Genomic DNA, 27,264 nt, shown 5'->3' with positions numbered 1-27,264 from the left:
TACCTGACTTTCAAAACAAGGGGGATGTTGCTGTTTACTCCTCATTTCAAAATCCACTCCTCGGAGTCCAACTCAGGGTGTTTATAAGTACATTGGAACATTTCACTCACACTGCTACCAATCAGCTGAAGTCATGCATGCTAAGTAAGGAATTTATAATTTTTGTTTTTGGTATAAAAAATAAGTATTGATATTTCTACACAGTTTCAATTTTGAATTTTTTGAAATCAAGTTATTGTTGCTGCTTTCCCTCTGTCAGTTCATACTAGAACCATTAGACGACGCCGTATTCATTTACTCTTTAGAAGAGTGTGAAACTTTGAAGAAGTGTAGTACCTTTAAAGCAGAATTTACGTGCATTTTCTATTTCTTTTTTAGCGAATATTTTGAAAAGGGTGAAGAAATCGACCTAAGTGGATGATGATTTGCTGAAAAAACACATAACTCATAACAAAGCAAGTACCGCTTTTTACTAAAACCGTTACGATCAAAAGCAAGTACTGCTTCTTACTAAAACCGTTACGTTCAAAAGCAAGTACCGCTTCTTACTAAAACCGTTACGATCAAAAGCAAGTACCGCTTCTTACTAAAACCGTTACAATCAAAAGTAAGTACCGCTTCTTACTAAAACCGTTACGATCAAAAGCAAGTACCGCTTCTTACTAAAACCGTTACGATCAAAAGCAAGTACCGCTTCTTACTAAAACCGTTACGATCAAAAGCAAGTACCGCTTCTTACTAAAACCGTTACGATCAAAAGCAAGTACCGCTTCTTACTGAAACCGTTACAATCAAAAGTAAGTACCGCTTCTTACTAAAACTGTTACGATCAAAAGCAAGTACCGCTTCTTACTAAAACCGTTACGATCAAAAGCAAGTACCGCTTCTTACTAAAACCGTTACGATCAAAAGCAAGTACCGCTTCTTAATAAACATGGTGCCATGTTAGTTCTACAGCTTTATTCAAGCTTAGTAACATTGTGCATAATTCACCTTGAACTAAAATAAGAGTAAAATCACTGTCCACTTGACATTTCAACAAAACTGTCTCAGGGCCTTAACTACAGATACGGAGCCCCGAGGGAACAGATGATAATGAGGCCTCCTTCTTTATTGTTTCTCCATCCGTAAATACTTTTCCTAGTAATGTTTAATCAATTTATTAATAATTAAATAACTTTATGCACTTTATTCAAATAAATATGTTTTCGATAAATTTCTGTCTGATGTGTGCGTTCTGTTACCTACGTTTTCGATAAATCCTATGCTATTTTTTATTCCTGATTATTCCTGTTAAGTTAAATAGAGTATGATTTCCCGGGTTATTTGACGTCATACAGAGCTTAATATAAAACACATGCCATTTAATTAAGATAAAATGTTCACTAGCAAATTATTCAGCAAGCATTTATAGCTGTTAAAGAATAAAACTCATTAACTATTTTATCAATTAGCAAATTAGAATGTTCATTTTGTTTGGGCTCAGTTATTCTCAAATGAAAGCAAAATTAGACTGGTAACGCATCCTGTCCCATACTGCTTCGCAAAGTGTTGTTTTATTAATTTACGTTCTAAGAATGATCGTTCAGCCTTTAGCTAAAGTCACAGGAATAGTTAAGTACATAACGCATGCTGTGCGTATGTCAGGAAAACTCTATGAAACTGAACTGTGAATCTCGGCTGTGATTTATTAACTGCTTGGAAAATTAAAATATAACTATCATTAAGGAAGTTTAATTTTGGAATTTTTTAAAAATAAAAACTCTACTATAAAAAATCGATGTATTTTTTCTTCCCGCTCGAAGCAGCCAAATTTTGGGGTTCGAAGTACACTTAGCTTGTTGCCCGGTGGCACTTACGGCCCTAAACTACCCCCATCCCTCTAAATGAAGCCTCCTTACTCCGGATAAAGGCCGGGCAACGCCGGGTACTTCAGCCAGTTCACTTAAAAAAAAAAAAAAAAAAAAAAAAAAAATACATCTGCGTTATAGGTAATCTATGCAATAGCTTGTAAACTTTTGATGACTGTGTTAAATTTAATGCAACAATACTTCAGTTTTAATGAAAAAAGTGAAAAACATGCCATCAACAATAAATCATTATTCCAGCCCTTTATCTCTAAACCAGACGATTTTCATGAATAAGGAAAGCTGTATATTTTCCTTACTAAAATATCGTTTGTAATGGAAACAAATTAATTACTCATTTTCACTCATGTAATGTTTGTACCAAATGAAAGCTATCGTTTCCTTATTTGCTAGTGCGAAGTTAATTGCCCTTGGCTGATTTGGCGCCAAAATTGCAACCCTTGCAGAAAGGAAAATAAAAATAATTTTTTATAATAACTGGCAGCAGGTCTGTTTCTGATAAAAAAGGTTCTGTCAAATTAAAATAATGAAAGTGATAGAAGGCTATCCGTGTCTGCTTGTAACGACCTGTTATATGCTATTTAAGGAGTTTTCTGCTATTCGAATTTCATTCAAAGAAACAGCTCACCTGCCTCGACTACATCTGATATACGTAGTTTCTGGAACAGATCTCTGTAAGTGTGAAATTTTGAAGTCCTTTGTTTTATTTAAGATCCTGCTGTTATCATCTGATAGAAATGGCGTTTGTTTAAGCACTAGGAATAGTTAATTGTCCAGTGCATGATAATTTTCGAATTACAACTCTTCCTTTGTCTTTATGGTACCTAGCTGAGGATTATTTTGTGTACCGTACATATGAAGACAACAACACACATTAAGTTTTGAAACTTGCAAAATTTTGTTCTTTCTTGACATGAAAACTTTATTTAGAAAAATTTATAGAACTTTCTAGTGTATTTCTTTATTTACTAAATCATTGAAAGATGATTTAGAATTTACATTAGAACTTGAAAGTTAGAAATACTTATTAACTTATTAGCAGAAATTATCTGTTAAAATAATAATGTCTAGACTGAGAAATAACTTTATTTTTAATAACTCTGCATTTCAGATATTCATCTTTTGTTTTAAAAAATGTTTTAATCTTTTATATATTTTGTTTTCGTAGGTTTTTTCCTTTATATTTTATTTTTACAACGATTTCATGCTTTACATACTCTTTTTACAAAATATTTTTTCCTTTTCATATTTTGCTTTTAAATGATACGATCCCCAATGACAGCCAATCATTTAGATTTAGGTGAACAATTTTTCCAGTGTTTTTGAGTGTATTATGATTATATTGTGTCTTCCATTTTACCGAAAGCACTGAGAATATTATTAAGGTAAATAAAATAAAAATTTATTAAGATAAATAAATATTAATATTTTTTATGGATAATCTTAGCAAACGTTCGCAAAAGGTTTAATTGTACTTGTGGGTCTTGTCTGTTCCGATTACCGCAGAATTTTAGTCATACACTTAAAAGGAATCTATTAGCATTTTAAAAGATTGAATTAAATATGTTTAATTTTTAGCCATCAAGCAATAAGCTAGTTGAGAAACATGTAGAATTTATTCCGTCACTTGCAAGATACTGAATTATCATTAAAGTCCAAGTATCACTGAAAGTAATCTTTCAGTCAGCAAGCTTGACTTCAGTTTGAAGAAAGGTAGATGTACTAAATTTTATATTGAATTTTGTATTGTATTTAACATAAATTCTTTAACTTAAATGCAACACAGGATCTAGTGTTTCATATTTTTAAGACAACAAAGGAATATATTTTTCAAAAAAAAAATGGCGCAGTATAAACGCATTAAAGATTATGTTACCTAAAATAGATATATGACTGACGTTCAGTAATGTAACTCCCAATTTTAAAATTATTTTTGGGATGATATTTAAATGCAGTTTAAAATGCTGTTATATATTCTATTACAATCGATTAAATTTTGCCTTTTTGTGTATTTTAAATTTTTAACCTAATCCTTTCTTTCTCTTTTTTTTTTTTTTTTTTTTTTCGTTTTTTGTTGTTGTTGGTAGTGGTGGTGGCTATTTCATTGTCTCCTTCCCCTAATCTAAAAGCCCAGATTAAATGATTTTTCATACTTATAATAATGATTTCAGATAAACCTTTCTTATCCTAATGCATTTTAATTAACTTTTCTTATCATATCTGGAGTATTCATAATTAATTTTAAAAGCAATAACCCTAGAGTGGATAATGACTCAGAAGTTTGCTTTCTAGATCCTGATAAACGAATATCTCTCTTAATTTGGTATACATTTAGTATTCATTCTCCTAATTTGGCTCTCTTAATTTTGGTATTATTGAAAATTTTCACGTCCTTTCAAGTTAGCAAATTAGTATATGTATATATTACGTATATGTATTCTTAGTACCACTTGATTTTCTTTCCATTTATTATTATATAAATAATAGCCTATTAGATAAATTATTATAATTAGTATTACATAAATAAAATAATGGTTTCAAATCGACAGCTCGCAGGCCGCGTGCAGGCCGTGAATACATTTTCCGTAAATTAAATATCCTTGTTATGATAAGAATTTGAAGAAAGAAGTTTTGGATTTGGTTGAATCCAATTTTACATCATCTTTATTACTAAAAGCGAACTTGAGTGATGATCCAGAAAATCTAGAAATAGAGCTTATTAATTAACACTGTAATATAAGCCTTATTCAAAGGTATGAAGACACAAATTTAATGAACTTTTTCAGCACTTCTCAAAAGATAAATAGCCTCAGTTATGAATTTTCAGTAAGAACAGTTTTTTTTCGTAGTTGAAAATTAATAATGCTCGGAAAACAAAGAGAGTATCGAAGAGTATCTGCAAGTTAGTAATGAAGGTAGTTTGTGCTAATTTTCCTCAAAAATTGCAAACTTTACGGAAATGGAAACGCCACGAGGTTTTGTAGCTGAAAAGTGTAGTAAGAAACAAAGAAATTTGTAATTATTTACAAACAAATAGTATTTTTTTGTATGCTTCATAGATAAATGTGACAAATAAAGAAAAGAGAATAGGTTGTAGTTATTTATTCTCAAGTTTTGTCTCTCTTGAGGAGTTTTCATATATTTCTTTCTAGTATAACTTAAATAATAGTATAACTTGCCATTTGAAGGTCGAATATCAATAAATAGACAAGAGCTAGTTAACTAGTTTTTGTTGGATTAATAATGCTGTTTGTGAGAAAGAATCCACAATATAGGGCGCTGCAGGGAAATTCCCTTATTTGAAACGCGCGCCATCTAGCGACATTGATTCCGAGAAGGATGGGGGTGGCGTTTTATTGAAAAGAGAAGTATCGAAAGTTTTTTTGTAATGTAGCTTTAGCCCTCTGGGCGGCCAGGGTTTTCGCTAATGAAGCACAAATTTCGCAAAACTACTATGAGAACAAATTATTATTATTGTTATTATTATTTTATTTTAATGTAAAAACTCTACTGGTATTTCGTACCTGGATTTGTTTTCTTTTGATATATTGCCTTAATTTCGTTGACATATTTTAATATGCACGTATATATACGTTCTTACAGATATCACAATAAATATTCTAGGCCGTATATATACGGCTTTGCCGCTTAGAGGGTTAGTACCGGTAATGCAGCGGACGAGAGAGGAGCGCGCGTTCGCCTCCTTTCGTACTTTTCAGCGTACTGCATTTTCATCCATATAAATTGGCAGCGGTGCAAAAACTTAATCCACGCGCTTTTCTTTCACGAAAAAATGCATGCAAACCCGTTCTTGACAATATACCTCATGATGCCCTTGTGTTCTTTAGCGATGAGGCCAATTTTCATCTTTCCGGTTGCGGCATGCATTAAGCAAAACAAGGGATAATGGAGTGGCAGGAATCCCCGAGAATTTCATGAGCAGCCCCTCCTTCCAGAACGTGCTGCTGTTTGGTGTGCATTGTCCAGAATAGGCAACATTGGACCATGATTTTTTGGAGAACATTTCCCTGGACGCCATATCTCCCTACGAGGGGATTGTCAGTGGTTAGCGCGCTCGTCTGATTTAGCCTCGTGTGATTTCTTTTTGTGGGGCTATCTGAAATCTCTAACGTTCAAAGACCTTGGCTCAACTGAAGAACAATATTCAAGATGCTATCGACAACATACCCAATGATATGCAAGTGGAAAGAAACTTCAAAACTTGACTATCTCAATGCATTGACCAGAACGGAGGCCACCTTAATGATATTATTTTTAAACCATAATAATAAAAAAAACTTTAAGTGTCTCTCTATAACTTGGAAAAAAATTAAACTGATACCGTTTATACTATTTGTGTTATTCATTTTAAAAATAAGGTAGTTTCCCTGCCGTACCCTGTATTTGGGACTTGTTTTCCTTTTTATTACACATTTACCCTTCCTTTCGTGAGAAAACGATCCAGTTTTATTGAGTCTCCTCGAAATTCGAGAAACGTTCGATTTTCAATACCAGCTGCGGAAGCAGTACTTTTTACAGTAATAAATGTGTGACTGTGAAATGCGATAATGTAGGCTCTCTTTCTAAACGTTATATCAGTTTTTAGAACACTAAAATGAACAAGTCCATAACGTATGTAAAACTTTCAAAAATAACTTTCTAACTAAGCAGGAATAACTTTCTCTTCTCAGATAAAAAAACTTAAAAATGGTGTAGTACTCTTAATTTATTGTCAGAACTATTCTAACTGGTCGAAGGTAGACATCCAGATAACATTAAGGTAGGTAAATTTACTTTGACGGAATTTCTAGCGTCAGCTTGACAATCAGCTTAAAATTATGTGATAAAACAGCCTAGCCCCGATTAACTGCTGAGGCCGCTTACCAAGGCCAGAGGCATTGATCACTTTAGTACAGAGGCATCTAATAGATGGGCCACCATTTGTACACTATAGCAGATATAATTAATTTATTGTAAATCTTGGTTCTTTTCCCTAACTACCTGCAATTTGTGTTAGATCATTTATTGAATTAAATAGTTACAAAAGTTTTATTTCATTTTTTATATCTTTATTCTTCTATTTTCAATACCCGGTACTTTAGTTGAATTAATTATTTACTGTGAAGTATGAGAAAGCATCTTACTTAGGGGCAAAAGATACGATTGGAGACGGTTTTTCTGGAGGAATTTAGCTCACATTTATGATAAGCACAGGAAAATTTCACGAAATGGCTTTGCAACCAAATCATTCAACTTCTGCAGCAGCACCCTATAATAAAGCAGCACTCTATAAGAAAGAATACTACTTCATAGATTTAACTAGAGACGAGCAAAAATACTCTTTCATGGGATCCGATCAGTACCATTCTCTCACTGAAATGAATCAGTTTTTTTTTATAACTGCCCGCTCGCTAACAATAACCTTGACGAAAATCATCGAGAATGAGGCTTAAATAAAAAAGCAGTTAGGACGAGGGGAGCGAGGAGCGAAAAGAATCGAACAAGCAATGGGATTGGAACCATAGACTAATTCAAATGCTAGTTCTCTCAGCTGATTTTTTTTCAGCTGTAGTTTTGAGATTATCTAAAACATCTTTTCTGTGCAGAACTGACAATAAAATTTTAGAATTAAAAAGATTACAAAAAAAGCTGGGAAATGATAAAAATTTAACTCACTTTTTAACATGAGCAAAAATTTTTTCCTCCCCTAAAGGGGAATTGAACTTTCCTGGAATGCTTGCAAGAAGCGCTCTCGGTGGAAGTCTAAACGAACTTCGCTCTTTTTCGTGAACCAGGCGTTTACTCGCTCAGAAAAAAGGAATCAGCTTATGAAGGAATAGCATATATTTGTCACGGGCAAACTTCCAGCAATAGCTTTCGGTGAACTATAAAAGAGCTATAACTCCGTTTTCTAAAATAAACTGTTCATTCCTTCAGTAAAGTGAATAGGTTCTTTGAATCTGCTCCGAAGCGAATCGTCCAACTCTAGTTTTACCGATTCAGCCAGTAATGACCCACATCTAGTTTAAGATATCTTTTATTTGAAGATGTCCATTTTCAATTTATTTCTCTTTTTTTTAATGTGCCATATGCATCCGTATCAATGTACTTTAATTGTATATTTTCAGGTCCTTTAAGATGAAGCTTTTAATGCAACTTTTTCAATTAAGTGCTACTTGTCTCTTACTTTCTTTTCTGATGATTTCTAACCTTTCATTCAAAAACGGAGGAGCGATTGCTGGACATCATGGAGGCGGTGGCGGTGGTGGAGGATTGGAAACTTTGCTCGCTGCTGGAATCCTTGCCAAACTGCTGGACAAGAAACATCACCACCATGGCCATCATTCTCATCCAATCCCGATCCCTATTCCTATTCACCACGGAGGAGGACATCCCCACGAAGTAGTAGTTCATGGCCATCATGGACATCATGGTCATCACCACCATGGAAGATAACTTGCCCCGATGGACGAGAAATTATTGGACTCTTCGGAATAAAACCGAAGCGATCCAGTAAAAGTAGCAATACCTTTAGTAGAAACAGATGGGACAATCTGAAAAAATTGTTTTGAGTGATGGTGTGGAGAACATTAAGTTAAAAGCTTAACATAGTTCATTATAATATGTGTATTTATCATCACAAACTGTATTTTGCCATATGATTCATCTTTCTCATTTATGTAAATAATAAATTAATCTGTATTTATTCATAGTTAAGTGTCTTAAATTATGGTACACACATAAGTATTTCCATCCATTCATCATGCTCTTTTCAATGTTAATTTATCTTAAAATTAAAATATCTATAAATTCACAAATTTTACGGAATAATGATATAAATTTAATATTAAACAGTTCCGATGTTATGCCATATTAAAACCTGAATATTTTGAAAAATATTAATACATAATTTCTGCGAGAATTTCCATTTCAAAGAGTCATTATTTAATAATCTAAATATACACACCGTCTGATTTTCGCAATAATGATTTTATAATATTTAACAGTATATTGCTTTGATATAAGATATATGCATTTATTAATAATCTAAATATACACACCGTCTGATTTTCGCAATAATGATTTTATAATATTTAACAGTATATTGCTTTGTTATAAGATATATGCATTTATTAATAATCTAAATATACACACCGTCTGATTTTCGCAATAATGATTTTATAATATTTAACAGCATATTGCTTTGTTATAAGATATATGCATTTATTAATAATCTAAATATACACACCGTCTGATTTTCGCAATAATGATTTTATAATATTTAACAGTATATTGCTTTGTTATAAGATATATGCATTTATTAATAATCTAAATATACACACCGTCTGATTTTCGCAATAATGATTTTATAATATTTAACAGTATATTGCTTTGTTATAAGATATATGCATTTATTAATAATCTAAATATACACACCGTCTGATTTTCGCAATAATGATTTTATAATATTTAACAGTATATTGCTTTGTTATAAGATATATGCATTTATTAATAATCTAAATATACACGCCGTCTGATTTTCGCAATAATGATTTTATAATATTTAACAGTATATTGCTTTGTTATAAGATATATGCATTTATTAATAATCTAAATATACACACCGTCTGATTTTCGCAATAATGATTTTATAATATTTAACAGTATATTGCTTTGTTATAAGATATATGCATTTATTAATAATCTAAATATACACACCGTCTGATTTTCGCAATAATGATTTTATAATATTTAACAGTATATTGCTTTGTTATAAGATATATGCATTTATTAATAATCTAAATATACACGCCGTCTGATTTTCGCAATAATGATTTTATAATATTTAACAGTATATTGCTTTGTTATAAGATATATGCATTTATTAATAATCTAAATATACACACCGTCTGATTTTCGCAATAATGATTTTATAATATTTAACAGTATATTGCTTTGTTATAAGATATATGCATTTATTAATAATCTAAATATACACACCGTCTGATTTTCGCAATAATGATTTTATAATATTTAACAGTATATTGCTTTGTTATAAGATATATGCATTTATTAATAATCTAAATATACACACCGTCTGATTTTCGCAATAATGATTTTATAATATTTAACAGTATATTGCTTTGTTATAAGATATATGCATTTATTAATAATCTAAATATACACACCGTCTGATTTTCGCAATAATGATTTTATAATATTTAACAGTATATTGCTTTGTTATAAGATATATGCATTTATTAATAATCTAAATATACACACCGTCTGATTTTCGCAATAATGATTTTATAATATTTAACAGTATATTGCTTTGTTATAAGATATATGCATTTATTAATAATCTAAATATACACGCCGTCTGATTTTCGCAATAATGATTTTATAATATTTAACAGTATATTGCTTTGTTATAAGATATATGCATTTATTAATAATCTAAATATACACACCGTCTGATTTTCGCAATAATGATTTTATAATATTTAACAGTATATTGCTTTGTTATAAGATATATGCATTTATTAATAATCTAAATATACACACCGTCTGATTTTCGCAATAATGATTTTATAATATTTAACAGTATATTGCTTTGTTATAAGATATATGCATTTATTAATGTAGTGATTTAAAAAATGTGATTTTTTAATATTTAAAGGAAACAATATATTTCCTTTTTTATCGTATCCAACCATCCGCGTTTCTACTTTAGTTAAATTTATAAAAATTTCCCATTTAAAAATATTGTTCCCGTTATGAATTCATAAGCATGTGGATGAAGATTTAGTTCGCCTAGATGAGAAAAAAAAACTTATTTTAACTTTCTTCAAACAGTTTACGTACACATCATGCACTGTAATATTAGCTTCGTTTGATGTTGATATGTATTCATTACCTTTTGAAAAAATCTAATGTGATATTTGTATCTCTAAATGGATAATATATGTAAAATATCCATTTTCGCAAACATTGTTTACTGTTTAATTTGCCAGCTTGATAAGTAATAATACCGCGTAAAGTCGTTACTATTGCATGAACTAGTTGCAAATTCAGTATAGAAAGCTATTTTAGAAAGTAACATGCACGATATCACATTAACCCATTCAAGACCAAAACGCCCGAGATGGTCTTTCATTCAAACGACCACAACCGCCGAAAACGGCAGAAATTGCGATGTTGTTTTCTTCCCCCTGAGATTTGCAGTAGCAGGTGCAGTTTCCCTAAATGCGTTATATCAATTTATTATACACAGCTTCTCCTAAAAGGATTTTTTTTCTTATATTTATTTGTTAGGAAGTAGAAAAGATGTGATTTGAAATCTTCACACCTCTTTGTGTGTTAATGGACGAGGAGGGGAGAGAATTACTATGAATCTTGAAAGGAATTCCGGCATTTTAAGAATACAGGTTAGCGAAGGCTCGGTTTTCGAAAGGTTAACGAGTACAGATAGTTTGACATCTACAGGGCATTCTCGAATTCTACGAACAAATTCAGAGACGTGATAGTAGGCATCAAGAGGATGAAAATCCACTATAAAACGTGGGTCACAAACCATGTTTAATCTGTAAAAAGTGGCAAAAATAGACATCGACAGAACAGTAAGACTGACGAAGAGAGTGGCCAAACAAAAGCGAGGATTAGGAACACTACGGTCGAGAAGAATAAAACTTCTTGTAGGCAAATTTCTAAAGCGTATGAGGAAAATAAAAGCATTAGCGACGATAGTCCGATACTGCATAGCAAGTCACAAAAGACATATGTCAGATACAAATTTTCATTCTTGAGTCGGAACATTTACCTGTTGCAGGTACGTAAAAATATTTTCCATTTTCTAAAAATAAAATACTTTATTGGGCATGTTACTGGCAAAATATGGAGTTCGGCATTCTTTGAATACTTACGTATTTTATAGAATGCCAAAAACTCTCGGGCAGTTTATGAAACCATTAAACATTTCACACATTGCCTAGGCATTTTACGTAATGCCAAATGACAAACTGGCAAAATATGAACTACATCTCCACATTGTATACAATGCCTAGGAAAAGCATATAATAATTAGTGCAATATTTTGGCAGTTGTAATGAGTGTGAGAGAATTGTTTCTATCGATTTGGAACTTCTGAGAGATTTTAAAACAGCTTTGTAAGAGATCACAGTTTAATTTATGGTCTAGGAACTGGTTTTAAATTGAAGATATTCCTAACTTCGAAATTCCTCTCTGGACAGTTGCAGCTTCTCAGTCCAATAAAAGTGGCCAAGTATTCGTCAAGGGTATGCTTAGAACAAAGCACCGAAATATGGAATGTCTCCGTATGAAAAAGTAATGAAGTGAATTCAAAATGCCATTTATGCCTACCATGCTGCAACAAATAGATTAATTTTAATTTCTTTTTCTTTATGCGAAAATTTTGTTCCTTTTTTTTAATGAGAAAGACATAAATTTTGCTTTTCGTACACCTTTAATTTTTTTTTTAGTCCAAAGGGATTTGAATCCCGAAGGACTATTAGTTTCGTTTTGGCATTTTGCGTCAGACGGATAAATGTCGGTTCACTTTTCAAACTGTTGCCATAAAATGTTAGAGTCCTGCATTATATTTGAAGAAATTAAATAATGAAAATCTGCGTAAATGTATGTATATTTCTCACATTGTCATAAAATAACGGTACATAGAGTCATCGAATTTTGAATAACGTAATCCTCCAACGAATATGAGCATGTGGAAGACCAAATTTGAAATTTGAAATTTGTTTTATGATCGATTTCCTATTTTTTAAAACTTTGACGAATTTTTGATTAACAAACTCAAGGATTTCAAAGCGAGCAATGGCAACGTTGGGCAGAAAAAACATTTTTATCTCCAGCGCGTGAATCTCTGTATCGGAAATTCTAAAGATATGCTCGTTTTAAAACTATTTTGCGATATTGCTGTTGCACTGGATCTTATGGTTTAAGTGCGAGGAACATGATATTTAATAAAGAAAGGTAACACACAAAATGTTAAAAAACGCCCTTTTGGACGTAATTTAAAATCTGAAACATTTCAGATTTTTTTTTTTTTTTTTTTTTTTTACGTATTTTGAGTAAACTTTTATAATAACTCTCTTTCAATTCTTGTTCAAAAGAGCATTTTTATTTTTGAAGAATGAACGTCTTTTCAGTTATAGTTTTATTATGACCTTTTTTACATACTTTGCCTAAATAACAATTAATTATAATTATAATAAATAATAATAATTTTGTCTTCTTAATGCTTAGGTATTATATATAATGCCTAGGTAAAGTATGTAACAATTCTCATATTTCAAGCTTTGCCAAAAAATAGCAGGTATTCTATGTAAAATACCTGGGTATTCTACAGAAGATGCTACAGATTCATACTCTGCCGGTAATTGGTATACTAAATCAGGCTCTTTTGTTGGGATATCCTTTATTACTTCAAAAGAGACTTTAGCCCAGAAGGGCTATTAGTCTCGAAACGGCATTTTGCGGTGTATCACTTTTCAAACTGTGGCCACCAAATATTATCGCATGTATTATATTTCAAGAACTTTTGAATAACGTAGTCCTCCACTAGTGTATGAGCACCCGGAAGCCCGAATTTGGAAATTATTTTGTTATCTATTTCATATTTTGCAAAACTTTAACGAATATTTGACTAACAAACCTAACGATTTCTTTACGATTAACAATCTTAACGATAACTTCAAGCGAGCAATGGCAACACTGTACGAAATAAAAACATTTTTGTCTCCAGCGCACGAAACTATCTATCGGCAATTCTAAAGATATGCTGTTTTTAAATATTTTTAGCCCAAATGCTCTCGAAAGACATATGTTTTTCAGATTTTATATACTGTATATTCCGACGTATAACACGCATTTTTAATACAAAAACTAGGAATGAAATTTACGGGGGCGGGTGTTATACACCGAATATAAAACTGATAGCTTAAAAATAAGGAAAGAATTAGATTTTTACATGTACCAAAATGCTGCTTATTTAAAAGAAATGACATTACCTTAGAGAAATTAAACATTTTCATTATCGGATAACATGAAGAGTTCGTTATTTTCCTTTCCCGTTATATCTTCAGGTGTATCATCGAATTTTGTTTCATTGTCATCATCATTGTTATTTTGATCCATAAATAAATAATCATTATCCGTTCCAACTTTAGCCAACATCAAATATCCTTGTTGCACCACGATTCCTAATTTCTTTGGCAAAATGAATGACTTCGTACTTGATAACAGCATTGTGTTTGTTTCTTTTTGCGAGAGCCATATTTACTACTAATTGGCGCTACTAATTACTAATTATGCGCGTTATACATCGAGGTGCGTTATATTCCGAAAAACAAGGTATATGTTTTGTATATTAATCCACTTCGAACAACCGTACTTCTAAGAAGAACCGTACAACATCTTTACTGTCGAGAATTTCTCAGTTAAAATCCCAAGATAAAAAGAATAATGTTTCTTTAAAGTAATTTAACATTACATTTTACATGTGTATTTTAATACTGTAAATTATCCGAAAGCCTTAAAGTAATCAAAATCTTGAATACAAATGATGAATTAGAAAACTAGATCACCAATAAGAAACATTTTATCTCAATGCACTGAAAAGCTTTCGACAAGTTTAATCCGATATTATGTTTATAACTGAATATCTCTAATCTTTTATGAAATGAGCTCCGAGAAATATGATAGTTCCTTATAGAAATTATATTTATAATTTAATTTCATCCTCGTTATTTTAACTCGTTCATTTCCACTCGTTTTTGTAACTCAATTAAATAATGAGTAAAACAAGACAGTCATAGTAAATAGTGTAAACTATATCAACGTAATTAAAAGTTGAAATGAATTTAATATTGTATAGAATCTTTGACTTCTACGTCATGTTTAAGTAATAAAGATGTTCTGTAAAAAATTCAAATGTTTTCATCGTAATAAAAACAAAAGAGGAAGCAACTAGGCGAAATCTTACAGAAATTTGAGAATCTTTTTTTTTTTTTCTGAAGCGTAGAAATTCTTCTTTTAGTTACTTCCTTATATTTGATCATTTTTAAATTTTTTCCTAAGGGTGTGTATAGTCTTTCCTCCTAACGCAAAATCTTCCCTTCGTTTTATTTTTAAAATAATAAGACGCGGTTATCAAGTAGCTAAAGGAGTAAAGCGAGATTTATAATCATAGAGCGGTAGCATGAATAATTTGCAAATCAACTTACGTTTATGTTTATATTTCCTATTGTTACATTAATGCTTTAAAAATTCTTTTGGTTTTGACTACTACTGTTTTAGGCTGGGATGCTAATATATAACTTATAAGCGAAAAGCAAGAATATAGCCATTATTTTCATGAAAATATATATTATGAAGGCTATAAATTTAAGCAAGAAAAGCAAAATCAGTTAGGCGTAGGTTTAAAATGAAAGTATATTAGTTTGAGGACTCACTTTTCAGGAGATTAAAGTGACTTGCATCAACCACCGTCAAAATTAAAAACGTTTTATATAAAATCCAGGCCAATATAAAGTTCTTTCATTACCTAAGTTTGCATTTTATGCTTTACTTTACCTCATCTCACTTTACTTTACTACAGAGCATAGTGCTTATCAGCCTGCTTAAACCAATCTCTTTTAACATGTCAGTTTACTTTAATTAACATGCTTTTGTGCATATTAAAATCTGTTCTATACTCCTAGTGTTTCATCTACATCAGCTGAATATGTGAATAAGAGGAGTTTAATAGGAGTAAAAATATAAGAGATAAAGAGTACTGGCAACTTCAACCAGCTCTCTATTTGATAATTTTGTTGAGTAATAACTGTACAAATAATTTAGGCAAGATGGTTAAGATTTAAATTAAAATTTTTGATTTATAAATAACTTAACTCATTATTACCTAACAATCTTGCTAATAGGAAAGATAAACTTGTTTACAAGGTTAGTTAATTTAATTCTGTCCTTCGGTTTGGCTTGGTTAAGTTGGTTACAGCCAAGTACTCGACAGCAATCTGCCTAAAGGGAGCGATGTCTTCGTGAAGGACTCACTAAGAGAAAATTGCTCGTATGCACGATACACATGGAGAAAAACACGAAAAAGCCCATGCAGCGAGTACGTTCGTTGGCATTCAAAGCAACTCACCAAGCGGCCAAGCATAAAATCGTTGAACACTGGTAGTTTGGTCCGGGGTTCAAATCCCTGCAAACGGGCTGGCTGCATGGGCATTTTAACGGTTTTCCCCATGCGTGACGTGTATACGAGCCAGATTCCCCTAGAAAGACCCCCATGAAGGCATTCCTACCCTTAGACAGATAGACCTGGAGTGCTATCCTGTAATTAAATAAACCAAAACAAAATAAGGCGGATTCGAAACCAGGACAAACCTACCAGTGTTCCAGCAATTTCGAGCTAAATTCAAAATACAACTTCAAGCGTTTATAAGTAGCTTTTATTTAGTTTACTCACTGTATTTTACTGAGGTTGGAGCACTGACACAGAGATTTAACCAGTTTATTGATAAGCTATCGACTTTAAACTTTGTACATACACTGTTGGTCGATGAGAATGCGATGTAGTGAAGGGAGGTTTTCAAAATTTGACAGAGATTTTATTTCTTTGATGTTTAAACAATTTTTTCGCATATATCTTCTATGAACAAATTAAACATACCATAATTTTACTTTCTACACCATCGAATAGACCGGAAAAAGTATTTTAATGAAAGTTGTGTGAAAACTGCAACTTAATTTCCAAATTTTTGGTCCTTTTTTTTAATCGCTGGATTTTTTTATTATTTATCTACCATTTCGCAGTTATAATTTTAAAATTTTAACATCTAAAAATGTATCGCATATTAAGTTTACTTATCTTTCTTCATATATTGTTTGTGTTTTAATAATGACTAAAACTTTCATTATTCCTTAAGTATAATTAAGCAAACAGAAAATAAAATACAAGTGAAAAAAATTTATACAGTAAGCTTTTATATAAAATGGGTATATTTAATGTACTTAATGCTGATTAATAATTTATCATATATTTTATACATTAGGATTTTTTTGAAACAGAAGACATGAAAGATAAGCAATGCCCTCACCGGAACTGGAACCTGGACCCGCCGGAATACGCGCCGACGGTGCTACCATTACACCCGGATGCATGCAGAAAAGAGGGAGAAAATGCCTTGTAAGTATAACGGTAATGATAGATTAATTAATGCTGTTTACGGAATTCATATACAATTTTATATCGTGAATAATAAAAACATGGGCCGCCCAAGTAACAAATCTATTAATTTAATTGCATTGTCAAATGTATAAGCCATTATCTTTTTCAACTCGCAATTTTATTATTCACGATATGAAATTGTAGATGAATTCTTTAAATATAATTATTTAATTATTGACATTAAGTATCATATATATTTAAATTAAAGCGTTTTGTATATAAACCTTTTTTAATTATATTTTATTTCTGTTGCATTTTCGTAGTATTAATATTTAAAGTTAGAACAAAAATTCATCTGGAAATATAAAGATATTTGATTAGCACTTAGCACTAAGCCTAATTGAGTTTAACCTTAGAGCTAGTCTTCAGAAATAGTGATCATTTTGCCAATGATAAATTTATATTTCTTGTATATTTTTAATAGACACCTAACCTTACACTATTTTAATGTGGCTTAATAATCTGCCCTTAATAAATTAAATTAAGGGGACTCATACACCTTAAACCCCTCATGATCTTCGAATATGTGACTGTTGCGAGAATTGGGATATTTTATTTATTTTAAAAGCAATTACTTCCAACTTTTTACAGCTGACTACATAATATAGCTGCTTTGGAAACTAGTAACCAGAAAGTTTGTGTTGCCACAAATATTTTTGTAATTTAATCCGCTTTGTGACAACATTTTTCGTCATGTTTCCACCTTGCGCGCACGATATTTTAAAAATGGCTAATGGTACATACTTGAAATTAGACGGAATTCTTTATATGGGTTCTAACTGAACCAACAATCTGATGAATATTTCAATATTGAAAAATTTTATGGACGAAAACATTCAGAATTTTTTTAATAAAATACATTTTCTAAACTCAACTCAAAATAAAATAAAAATTTAACGTGAAATTTTTAGAATTTTAGGTTCACAGTAGTTTCCAAATGTTATAAAAGCTATATATTAAATATGGAATAAATTATGAAATAGAACGTTTTAAACTGTGCGCGCTAGTTGGAAACATGACGAAAAATGTTGTCACAAAGCGGATTAAATTATAAAAATATTTGTGGCAACACAAACTTTCTGATGACTATTTCAGAAAGCAGCTATATTATGTAGTCAGCTGTAAAAAGTTGGCAGTAATTGCTTTTAAAATAAATAAGTTATCCCAATTCTTGCAACAGTCACATATTCGAAGTTGTTACGGGTTTTAAGGTGTATGAGTCCCCTTAAAGGTACATAAATTTATAAATTTCGAAAAGTAAATCAGTGCAAGAAAATATGCAGTGAATTCAAGAAGCAGCAAATCGTAAGAAAATGTTAAATTCTTTCATATTTTATGCAAAAGCAAAATATAGATCAAATAAAATGGTAATGCACTAGTAAAACATTCCGCTAAAAATATTACTTTTAAAATTATTTCGGAAACGTTTTCAGTTAAATATAGTGATTGGCTGCATCTTAGAGTAATGGGAAAGAGTGCTGAGTCGTAAGGATATTTGCTTAGTAATTTATTTTTAAAAACACGCGCTGTTTGTCTATCTTTTACGCACGCGACGATTATTTATGGCACAAACTGAAAACAACGGTAAAAAACGTACAATGTTGCTGAATGATCAAATATACTTGATAATGAAGTCAGTTTTCGGATATTAAACTGATGTAAAGAACTTATAAATTTCCTCGCAAAAATACGGAAGACATATATTTAGAGCAATTAATTATTATTTATAAGCTGATAGAAACATTATATTATTCAAAATAAATCTTAAGCCTAGTTTATTTTTCCATAACCTTTCAGTAAGTTCGATTCTTTTTGTATCTTACCTTGTTACACAGCGCAAATGACATGAGCATTTATAAACTGCCGCTTACGTAACAGGAGTGTAATGAAGTCAACGCACACAGAACCGATGATAGGCTTTAAAAAGACTTTAAAAATTTTCAGAAAAATACTCATACAGCTCCATCTCAGTATCACAAAGCCCATCCAGTGGTTACACCTTCAGAACACGAAGAATGCTGAACTCATCGCAATGCAAAGGGCATCTAAAAGGCGAAGCTCACTCGAAGATATCGCAGTATTCCATAGTCGAAGTTGAACTGAGAATCAGAGAGCAAACGCACTCTTTTGGCTTATATAGTTTCTCCATGGCCACCGAGAAACCTGTAGTACATTCCACTTCTCTAAATTACTGAAAGGCATATGAGGGCCGGATGCGGTTACAGCTACATAATGGATCAATTACATTTATGCAATCACATTACCAATTACAGTTATACAAAGACCGGAATTATATATCGCCAAGTTTGGCGACTGTTGACGATTTCTTGCCGAACTTGGCGACAAAAATTAGTCGCCAAAATCCTCGCCAATTTAGCAAGATAGCCATTTAGCCAATGTTATGTAGATTTGCCCCTTGTATCCTTATACTTCCGGCGTCGCTTCTTCTCTTGCAATCATTTCATGTTACCTTACACAAAAGGTCTGATGTGCACACCACACGACTTCCTTGTACAGAATATCAAATTACACGCACTTTTCGTTGCATTTCGTTTAAACTTATTTCCTCGAGTTTCATTACAGATATACTTGTCATTCAATTAATTCTGTTCTCAGTTCGTGGCAAGGCAAAAATGCATAAAATCTGAAATATCTTCATTAAAAACTGAAAAATATAAAAAAATATAAAACACCAACTACGGTTAAAACAATCAAAAAAATTTTACAATTAAAATTAGAGTTTCTACTCTAAAACAAGCTAGTAGGCCAGCCGGCAATAAGGCAGATTTTTTGGTGCACAAAACTGAAATTTAAATTTGGATTCCAATCGGTAGAAAGACACTAAAGGTGCAGAAACTGAATTCATTATTCTTCTATATTTTAAATGTAAACATATATGCCTGCTATACTAAACAAAAATTAGGCTTAGTCGCACTTAAACAACTTTTGAATTGTTAATAATTCTACAGCTATTGCATGCAGATTAACTAAAGGCAAAAAAACCTTAACTGGAAGATAAGAATACATTAATTCAATCATTTTTAAAGCAGAAAAGGATCAATTTACCAACATATAAGAATAAAAAAATGAGCTCATTGAGTAACAGAGTGGGTATATATAATTTTGGTGCAACCAAAACGAGAGATGCACAACTGCATATTATAGCAGTCCTATACAAAATTGCAACGTTCTGGAGCTACTCGTTTTTGAGTTATGCGAGATACATACATGCATACGTACCTACAGACACCAGGGAAAAAAATCTCTTTTGAATCCGTTTTAAATCAGTTTTATAATTCCCGTTTGGGGAAAACGAATCCTTTATTCTATCCTTACCTACAGATGTCACGCCAAAACATCGTTAAATTGCTTTCGATTATGGTCGAAATGGATATTTTCGTTGAGATATGATACTCGGAATGTTTCGTGATTGCAGTACTTTCGTGATTTACTTTACTTTGCTCGTACAAGGAAGTAAAAATACTGCAATTTCCCTAACCTATGTAGAAAACTCGTAACAATATATTAAATTAAAGTATCTAGGAGGAAGAAAACACGTATGTCTTATAAATAATCTTTACAATAAAATTCTCGCCAAGATATTATTGGTATGTTGCATAATTTTAGACGTGTTTACCCTGAAACTAGCCTTTACTGTTCCACTCATCATTTTTTAATAACCGCTTTATCAGGAAAATCTGTTGCGCGGTATATGAAGCTGCTATTCTTTTTCTGCCCAATATGACTTTGTATGTCACATGTTAAGATTTATTATACTACAAGAGAAGGTTCTTATGAACCTCAACCGCATTTGAAATTCGGTTTCAATAAATGACTCATAACAATTATGAATAAAAATGAAAAAGAGTTCGCTCTCTTTTAAAGTCAAATTCCCATGCATAAGCTATTTTAACAGAAGAAATAGAATTTTAATCGGATCATGAATTAAACAGCATACCAGAAATTAAGATGCAATATTTACTCACGCGAGGCTGTTTGCATACTTTTTAGACCATTTTCATTGTATTTACAGAAATACTTTACCTAAAATGTTTGTATTTTAAATGTTGTATTTAATAATCTTTATTCTTCACTGGAATTTCCAAGACAATAATGTAAATAAATAATGTAATAAATTTTTGTAATATCGTGTGAGGAGTTTTACCCTATTGTTCTTGAACAAATTTCCAACGAGTCCAACGTCCAACGAGGTTTTTCAATCGACGTTTGAGCATTCCGCATTTTAAAACTCCCAAAGTGCAAAAAAAAAAAAAAAAAAAAAAAAACAAGGACGATGCATCAGAAGGTTTATTAGGGACATGAGTGAAAAGTGTGACTTTTATACAGGTTTCTTGTTCCATTTTCGTTTAGGAAATTAACAGTGGAATTTTAAGTCTGGCTGTTTGCTTTGTCTCAATGCAGTTCTTCTGACTGATGCCACTGTAGGTAAAGAGGAGATATTCCATATTTAAGAATTGGGTATAAAATATGTTCCTGATAATATGTGTTGTTGATCTTAAACTCTTCCTTCACCCTCTTTATTTTTAATTTGCCGTTGTATGAAAACTCTGCAACAATTATAAACCTTTTAAAAAAAACTTTCTTTAGATTCTTTGAACCATTTTTTAAGATTTCCTTTTCTCCTCTTTGACGATAATAAATGGACCTATTTTTATTGAAGTAATTTAAATATACCCAAGATTCATTTATTGTGACAATACATTTTCAGGCTTGGCCGGATGAATTTTTCCTATAAAGAATTCTGCAGCACATTCTGCTTTCCGCGGTATGTCTTGGAGGAGGACAATGCACATTATGCTTTTTTGCCTTTTTAAAATTCAGATCAGGATTAAACACTTTGTTCACTGTTAAAGCTTAGCAATTTAATGATTTTACAACTGCCCTTTGCAATGGTGGATTTTCTTTTCTCATTAAAAATTTTATCTTTGGAACATTCGAAATATTCCATTTTTCCTTTGGATGTGTATCTGGAACATTTTTTTCACTGAAGCCAAATTTTGACGTTTAGTTTTTTCCTTTTGAATTGATAACTTTAGTACTGTAGCTTTAGACGTCGAAAACCACCATATTTACAGTGTTTTTTGGATAACTAGATATGAATAATTTTCTTTGGGAAGAGCACAGACATAACCTTCCTTCGATTGCTTCTTTAAAACGCCATTTTTCATGAAAACAAAATTGTCAAGTAGCAAACGATAATGTATGCTTTCAAAAGTATAATTGCAGTTAAAATAGTTAAAAGCAGATGATTTTTATAGCAAAGTAAAATCATCTAAAAACTCTCCGAACATCCTCTGTATTACCTTTCTTTAATTTGTATCGATATTTGGACTTTTCCAGTCCGCTTGGATGCTCTTTTAAGTGGATGAACACGCTAGAATACCTCAGCTTGATATTACCTTAATAGGAAAAAGAGAGCAATAGAAAAGTCTGAAAGCTTTCAGATTTTACATTACCCCGAAAGGAAATTTTTTAAAAGTTTTGTGTGTTACCTTTATTTATCACGTTCTTCGCACTTAAACAATGAAATTCAATTCAACAGCAATATCACAAAATAATTTAAAAAGAGCACATCTTTAGAATTTCCGATACTTAGTCTCGCGCGCTGTAGATAAAAAAGTGCTTTCCCTATTGCCGTTGCTCGCTTTGAAATCGTTGAGTTTGTTAACCAAAAATTTGTTAAAGCTTTACAAAACATGAAATAGATAATAAAATAAATTCGAAATTCGTAATTTTGGCTTTCAGATGTCCATATCTGGGTGGAGACTTGCGTTATTCGGAATTGGATGGCTCTAGGTACCGCTGTTTTATCACAGTGCAAGAAAAATACACATATTTATGCAGATTCTTCCTTATTTAATTTCATTAAATATAATACAGGGCGATAATATTTGGTGGCAACAATTTAAAAAGTGATTCGCCGTTTATAGTGTGATCAACGCAAAATGCCAAAACGAAATTAATAGCCCATTTGGGCTAACGCCCATTGGGCTGATATGATTCCTTAATGCGGCTGGGCGGTTTTACTATATACCGATAACTGAGCCTTCAAACGAACAGCAACAGCGAGCAGAACATTGTTTTTTAGTTCATTTGCGTGCTTCCCTATCAAGTGCCCAGAGGTAAGGTAACTGAATACTGGTTTTTCGATACGGGTTCGAATCTCGGCAAAAGGGGTGGCTGCATGAGCGTTACGGGTCTTTCCAAATGTGTAATATGCACTCAAGTGATTCCACTTAGAAATTCCTCTATAAAAGCATCTGTCCTCTTAGGCAGCAGCCCTCGATTGCTTTGCCATAATCAAGCAAAACAAACGGCCAATTAAAAGAAACCAAGGCAGATGTAATTATATTTCGATGCTTAAAAGATTTTCTGGTCTTAGACATGATTAAATATGAATTATCTAATCATGTTTTAAATTTATACTTTTGTTTGCTTCTCTTTAAATTAACCTGAGATAGTGGGAAAAATATCATAAATCAAATTTAGATTTAGCAAGGTGAAATGTATGAGAAATCTTCAGACATTTGCAACGAATCCAAAAATATGTTTTAAACGCAGGACTTTTATTTTTGTCAAATGTATTGTAAATGTAACCACGAAAATTTTCTGGTATCTTATTTCAACAGGTTTATCCATTTTGACCATTCCCGATTACATTCAACCATTTTTGGCTGACGTCTCTACAAACGGAAAAAATAAAGAACTCTTTTCCGAAAACAGATTGCAAAATGGAATCTAAGTGGATTAAAAAAACATTTTTTGGGACATTTGTAGAATTAAGAAGGCATGTTTGGGGACATTTGTACGTACATACGTACGTACGTATCTACGTGTCGCGTACATAAAAGTTAATTAACCGTGGAACGCTGAAATTTTGTATATGGAATTGCTAGAACACCTAGTTGCGTTCCTCCCTTTTTTACTGATATCGGCAGCGCTTAATATATATATATATATATATATAATGTAAGGCATCACGTAAATTGTAGCCAAAGCATAGAAATTCCTCCCCAATATTAATAACTGTGTTCTTGTATATGAGGTTCAACACAATATCTAAAAAATTCAAAATTCAAAAAAGGATCATAGTAGTACAAACTCGAAAACTAAAAATACCAAAGGGGAAAAGTATACAAGGAAATAAAAATATAAAAGTTAATCTCCTTTTAGTGAAACTCCAATTCAGAACTCATCAGGCGAAAATGAATTAAGGCTTCATAAATGTTGATTAATGTGCTTCGAAAACTTGTTTCGTTCTCCTGGTCAATTTGAGATAAAAAAACGAAAAAAGAAACAAATTATTTTCATGATAGTAAAATTCCTATAAAACCCCAAAAAATTTAATCTGAAATGCGTTAGAACCCTACATACCTTCGAAACACTTGGAAAAAAGAATAAAACACAAAATTGTTTAAAATTGACTATACAAAGAAAACTAAACTTTACGTTATGTAAAATGATCATTCGAAAAAAAAAATTGGTCTAAAAACATTATATGCAAATCCAAAATTCAAAATCAAATATAGAGCACAACAGAAATGTACTTTAAACCAAATAGTCATTTAAACAATACTCTAAAAATGGGAGGTCCCCGATTATGCTTAACTAAGTTTTTAAATTCCAGAAAAACGAAAAACTTTTAATGGAGATTGCTTTAAATAATAAAATCCAATCCGAGCCCTCTTCGGGGAAAGAAAACTGAAAACCTATTAGGAACAAAATTGAAAAAACGCAAACTCACTCATATGACGACCTTCAAATAAAAATTTACTTAATTCTTATTATTTTTTGTAGCATTATAGTTGCTCTGGAGAAGCAGAAAATTGTATTTCTTGGAAAAAGTATGCAATAAGGTTCAAAAGTGTTCAATAGCAGAACTAAGTATTTAATCATGTGTTTAAAAAACCCTATCTCGTTAAACTTTGTGTGAGGGGATGTCAAACGTTGGGTGCACTCTTAGAAATGATTACCACGGGGAAGTGTGATCGTAGACTCCAAAATGGCGGCATTAAGAATCTTCTAAAAGATGCTGTTTTCTGTAAAATCTTGAAACGTGAAAGGAGCACTGGCTCAAAGTTGAGGAAAAGTAAAAATATAAGTTATAAAAGATAAAACACTTCCCGTAACCAGGGTACAAAACGTGCTTGAAACTAAAAAGCCAATTTTTTTAGTAAAAGCAAAAATATTTGCCAGTTGTAAATTTATAAAATTAGTCCTGATGGCGTACTGGCTAGCGCATCGCGCAGCAGGTCCGGGGTTCGATTCCCGGACTGGGCAAGGTCGATTCAGCCTTTCATCCCTTGATTTCCATCACTAAAATGAGTACCAAGTTCGCTTGGGGACTAAACACTGGGGGTCCTGCGCAAAAGCTGACCACTTGTTCAGGGCATATGCGCTTAAACACCCCGAGGCCCACGGTCAAGAAAGCAGATTTTGGGCACTGCAAGCCTTGGCCCATTAGGGCTGGCCACTGAGTTTACTTTTAAATTTATAAAATAGTAAAAAGGAAGTATACATAATAATAGAAAGGGAAAAGAAATAAGATCTTTGTACATATTTACATTAAATTTCTTATCGTAGTCATTCAACTATTACCTCTGATTAAGGTTTAAGCAATAATTATCATATACCATAGTTGAGAAATTTTAAACAAGTAGTAAATGCCATTTTCCTTAAAGTTATAGACATTTTGAACAGAAGTGTTTTGTTCTTTAAGAAAGTTTTGACTAAATAATTGATTTCTTCCTGTAAATATTAGACTTCTTTGCAGATATTTTTTATTCTAAGGGGCTGAGTATGTATTGAGTATGTATGGTATTTAGTACTACGCTTTGGAGATATTGGAGTGCCAATGGGTGAGTTTAATAGTAAGGAAATCAAAATCTCTTCTTATGTTGTAAATTTTGGTATCTTTAAAATTAATATTTACAGTCAAGGTAATTAATATTTTTTTGTTGAAAGTTAGTTTTATTGGGTTTCAAACAGGAAAAATAAATTTGAACTAATTCTGTTTTATTGAAGTTGTTGACCGCAATAACATCATCCATGTATCTGTAAACATTTAGTGTAATATTAACGCTTTACATGAGATAACTGTTGTTGTAAATGAAATTCCTTGGTGAAAAGATACAAATCACAAATAGCTGAAATAAAGGTGGTCCACATCGGGATTCCGTTGACTTTTTCTAAAAAAAAAACATTATTAAAATCAATGTAGTTGCTAAAAAGAATACTTTTTAAATACAGCTGTCATTCTTCTTTGGAAATAACGGTAATAATTTGCGGAAATAAATCTATTAGAGTTAAAACGACGAGTTGTCGAAGACTTCTTGTAACGGATGAACCGTGTATAAATTCTCAAAGTGGTAACAGAAAATATTTTTAATCTTTATACTGCGAAGCGCTTCTAGTATCGGTTCGTTATGATTTATTATCCAGTTGAAATTGTAGTCTTGCATTTGTGCATCTTTAATACAGAACAGTATTAAACACAGTAAGTACAGAACGTTTTAAAGTATTTTAGCAAAATGGTAGTCCATTTCTTTCATGCAATTTCTGGTCCTTGGCTATAAATCGAAATTAGACTGCCGTTTTGTCTTTTTAAAATCTTTCTTATTTCCCAAAAGCAAAATCTGAGACAGTGCAAATGTAATATTAGTTTAGAAAAAATACTCATTCACTATGCAAAAGAACTGCTTCATTACTTATGAGATTTAATCGGAAACACAATATTTTATTACCATTTTGTTGTGTCATATATTATGCTGCAAGAAGGAACGAAATAGTTTCACTAGAATAATATATATTTTTTCACATTTACATGCACTAAAACTTTTTCAAATGTCCGTCATTATATCATCAGATTAAATATTTCCCTGTAGAAAGAAACTATAACGAAGCACACATTTTAAAAAGAATTACGGTAGTGTGTGATCACTAATAAACTTTAATATGCTAGATTTAGAAAACGAGTCGAAACGAAACGAAAGGGAAAACGAGTGCAAAGGGATAAAATTAACCTCTATTCTGCACCATGGTCGGCTATATTAGTGTTTCCGCCGATGCGCAAACACTGTTTGCCAGTACTTTCAATTCAGAAGTATTATA

The 27,264-nt window shown here is 31.7% G+C and overlaps 1 protein-coding gene across 1 annotated transcript; it reads left to right on the top strand.

The window, feature by feature from the left end:
• The first annotated feature begins 2,385 nt into the window (after nt 1–2,385).
• LOC118191556 (uncharacterized) lies at nt 2,386–8,588 on the top strand. The gene is made up of 2 exons (XM_085812334.1): nt 2,386–2,542; nt 7,997–8,588. Exon 2 carries the CDS (start codon nt 8,007–8,009, stop codon nt 8,322–8,324), a length of 318 nt encoding a protein of 105 aa, XP_085668460.1. The 5' UTR covers nt 2,386–2,542; nt 7,997–8,006; the 3' UTR covers nt 8,325–8,588.
• Nucleotides 8,589–27,264: the final 18,676 nt, after the last annotated feature.

This window comes from Stegodyphus dumicola, chromosome 3, assembly GCF_044657685.1.
Source record: "Stegodyphus dumicola isolate Sdum_Otavi_A_Nest chromosome 3, ASM4465768v1".
Classification (NCBI taxonomy): domain Eukaryota; kingdom Metazoa; phylum Arthropoda; class Arachnida; order Araneae; family Eresidae; genus Stegodyphus; species Stegodyphus dumicola.
The sequence above is the reverse complement of the archived record's forward strand: the minus strand, read 5'-3'. Positions and strand labels throughout refer to the sequence as shown.

Coding starts and splice junctions, on each gene's coding strand:
- LOC118191556 (XM_085812334.1), top strand. CDS start 8,007: ATGAAGCTTTTAATGCAACTTTTTCAATTAAGTGCTACTTGTCTCTTA.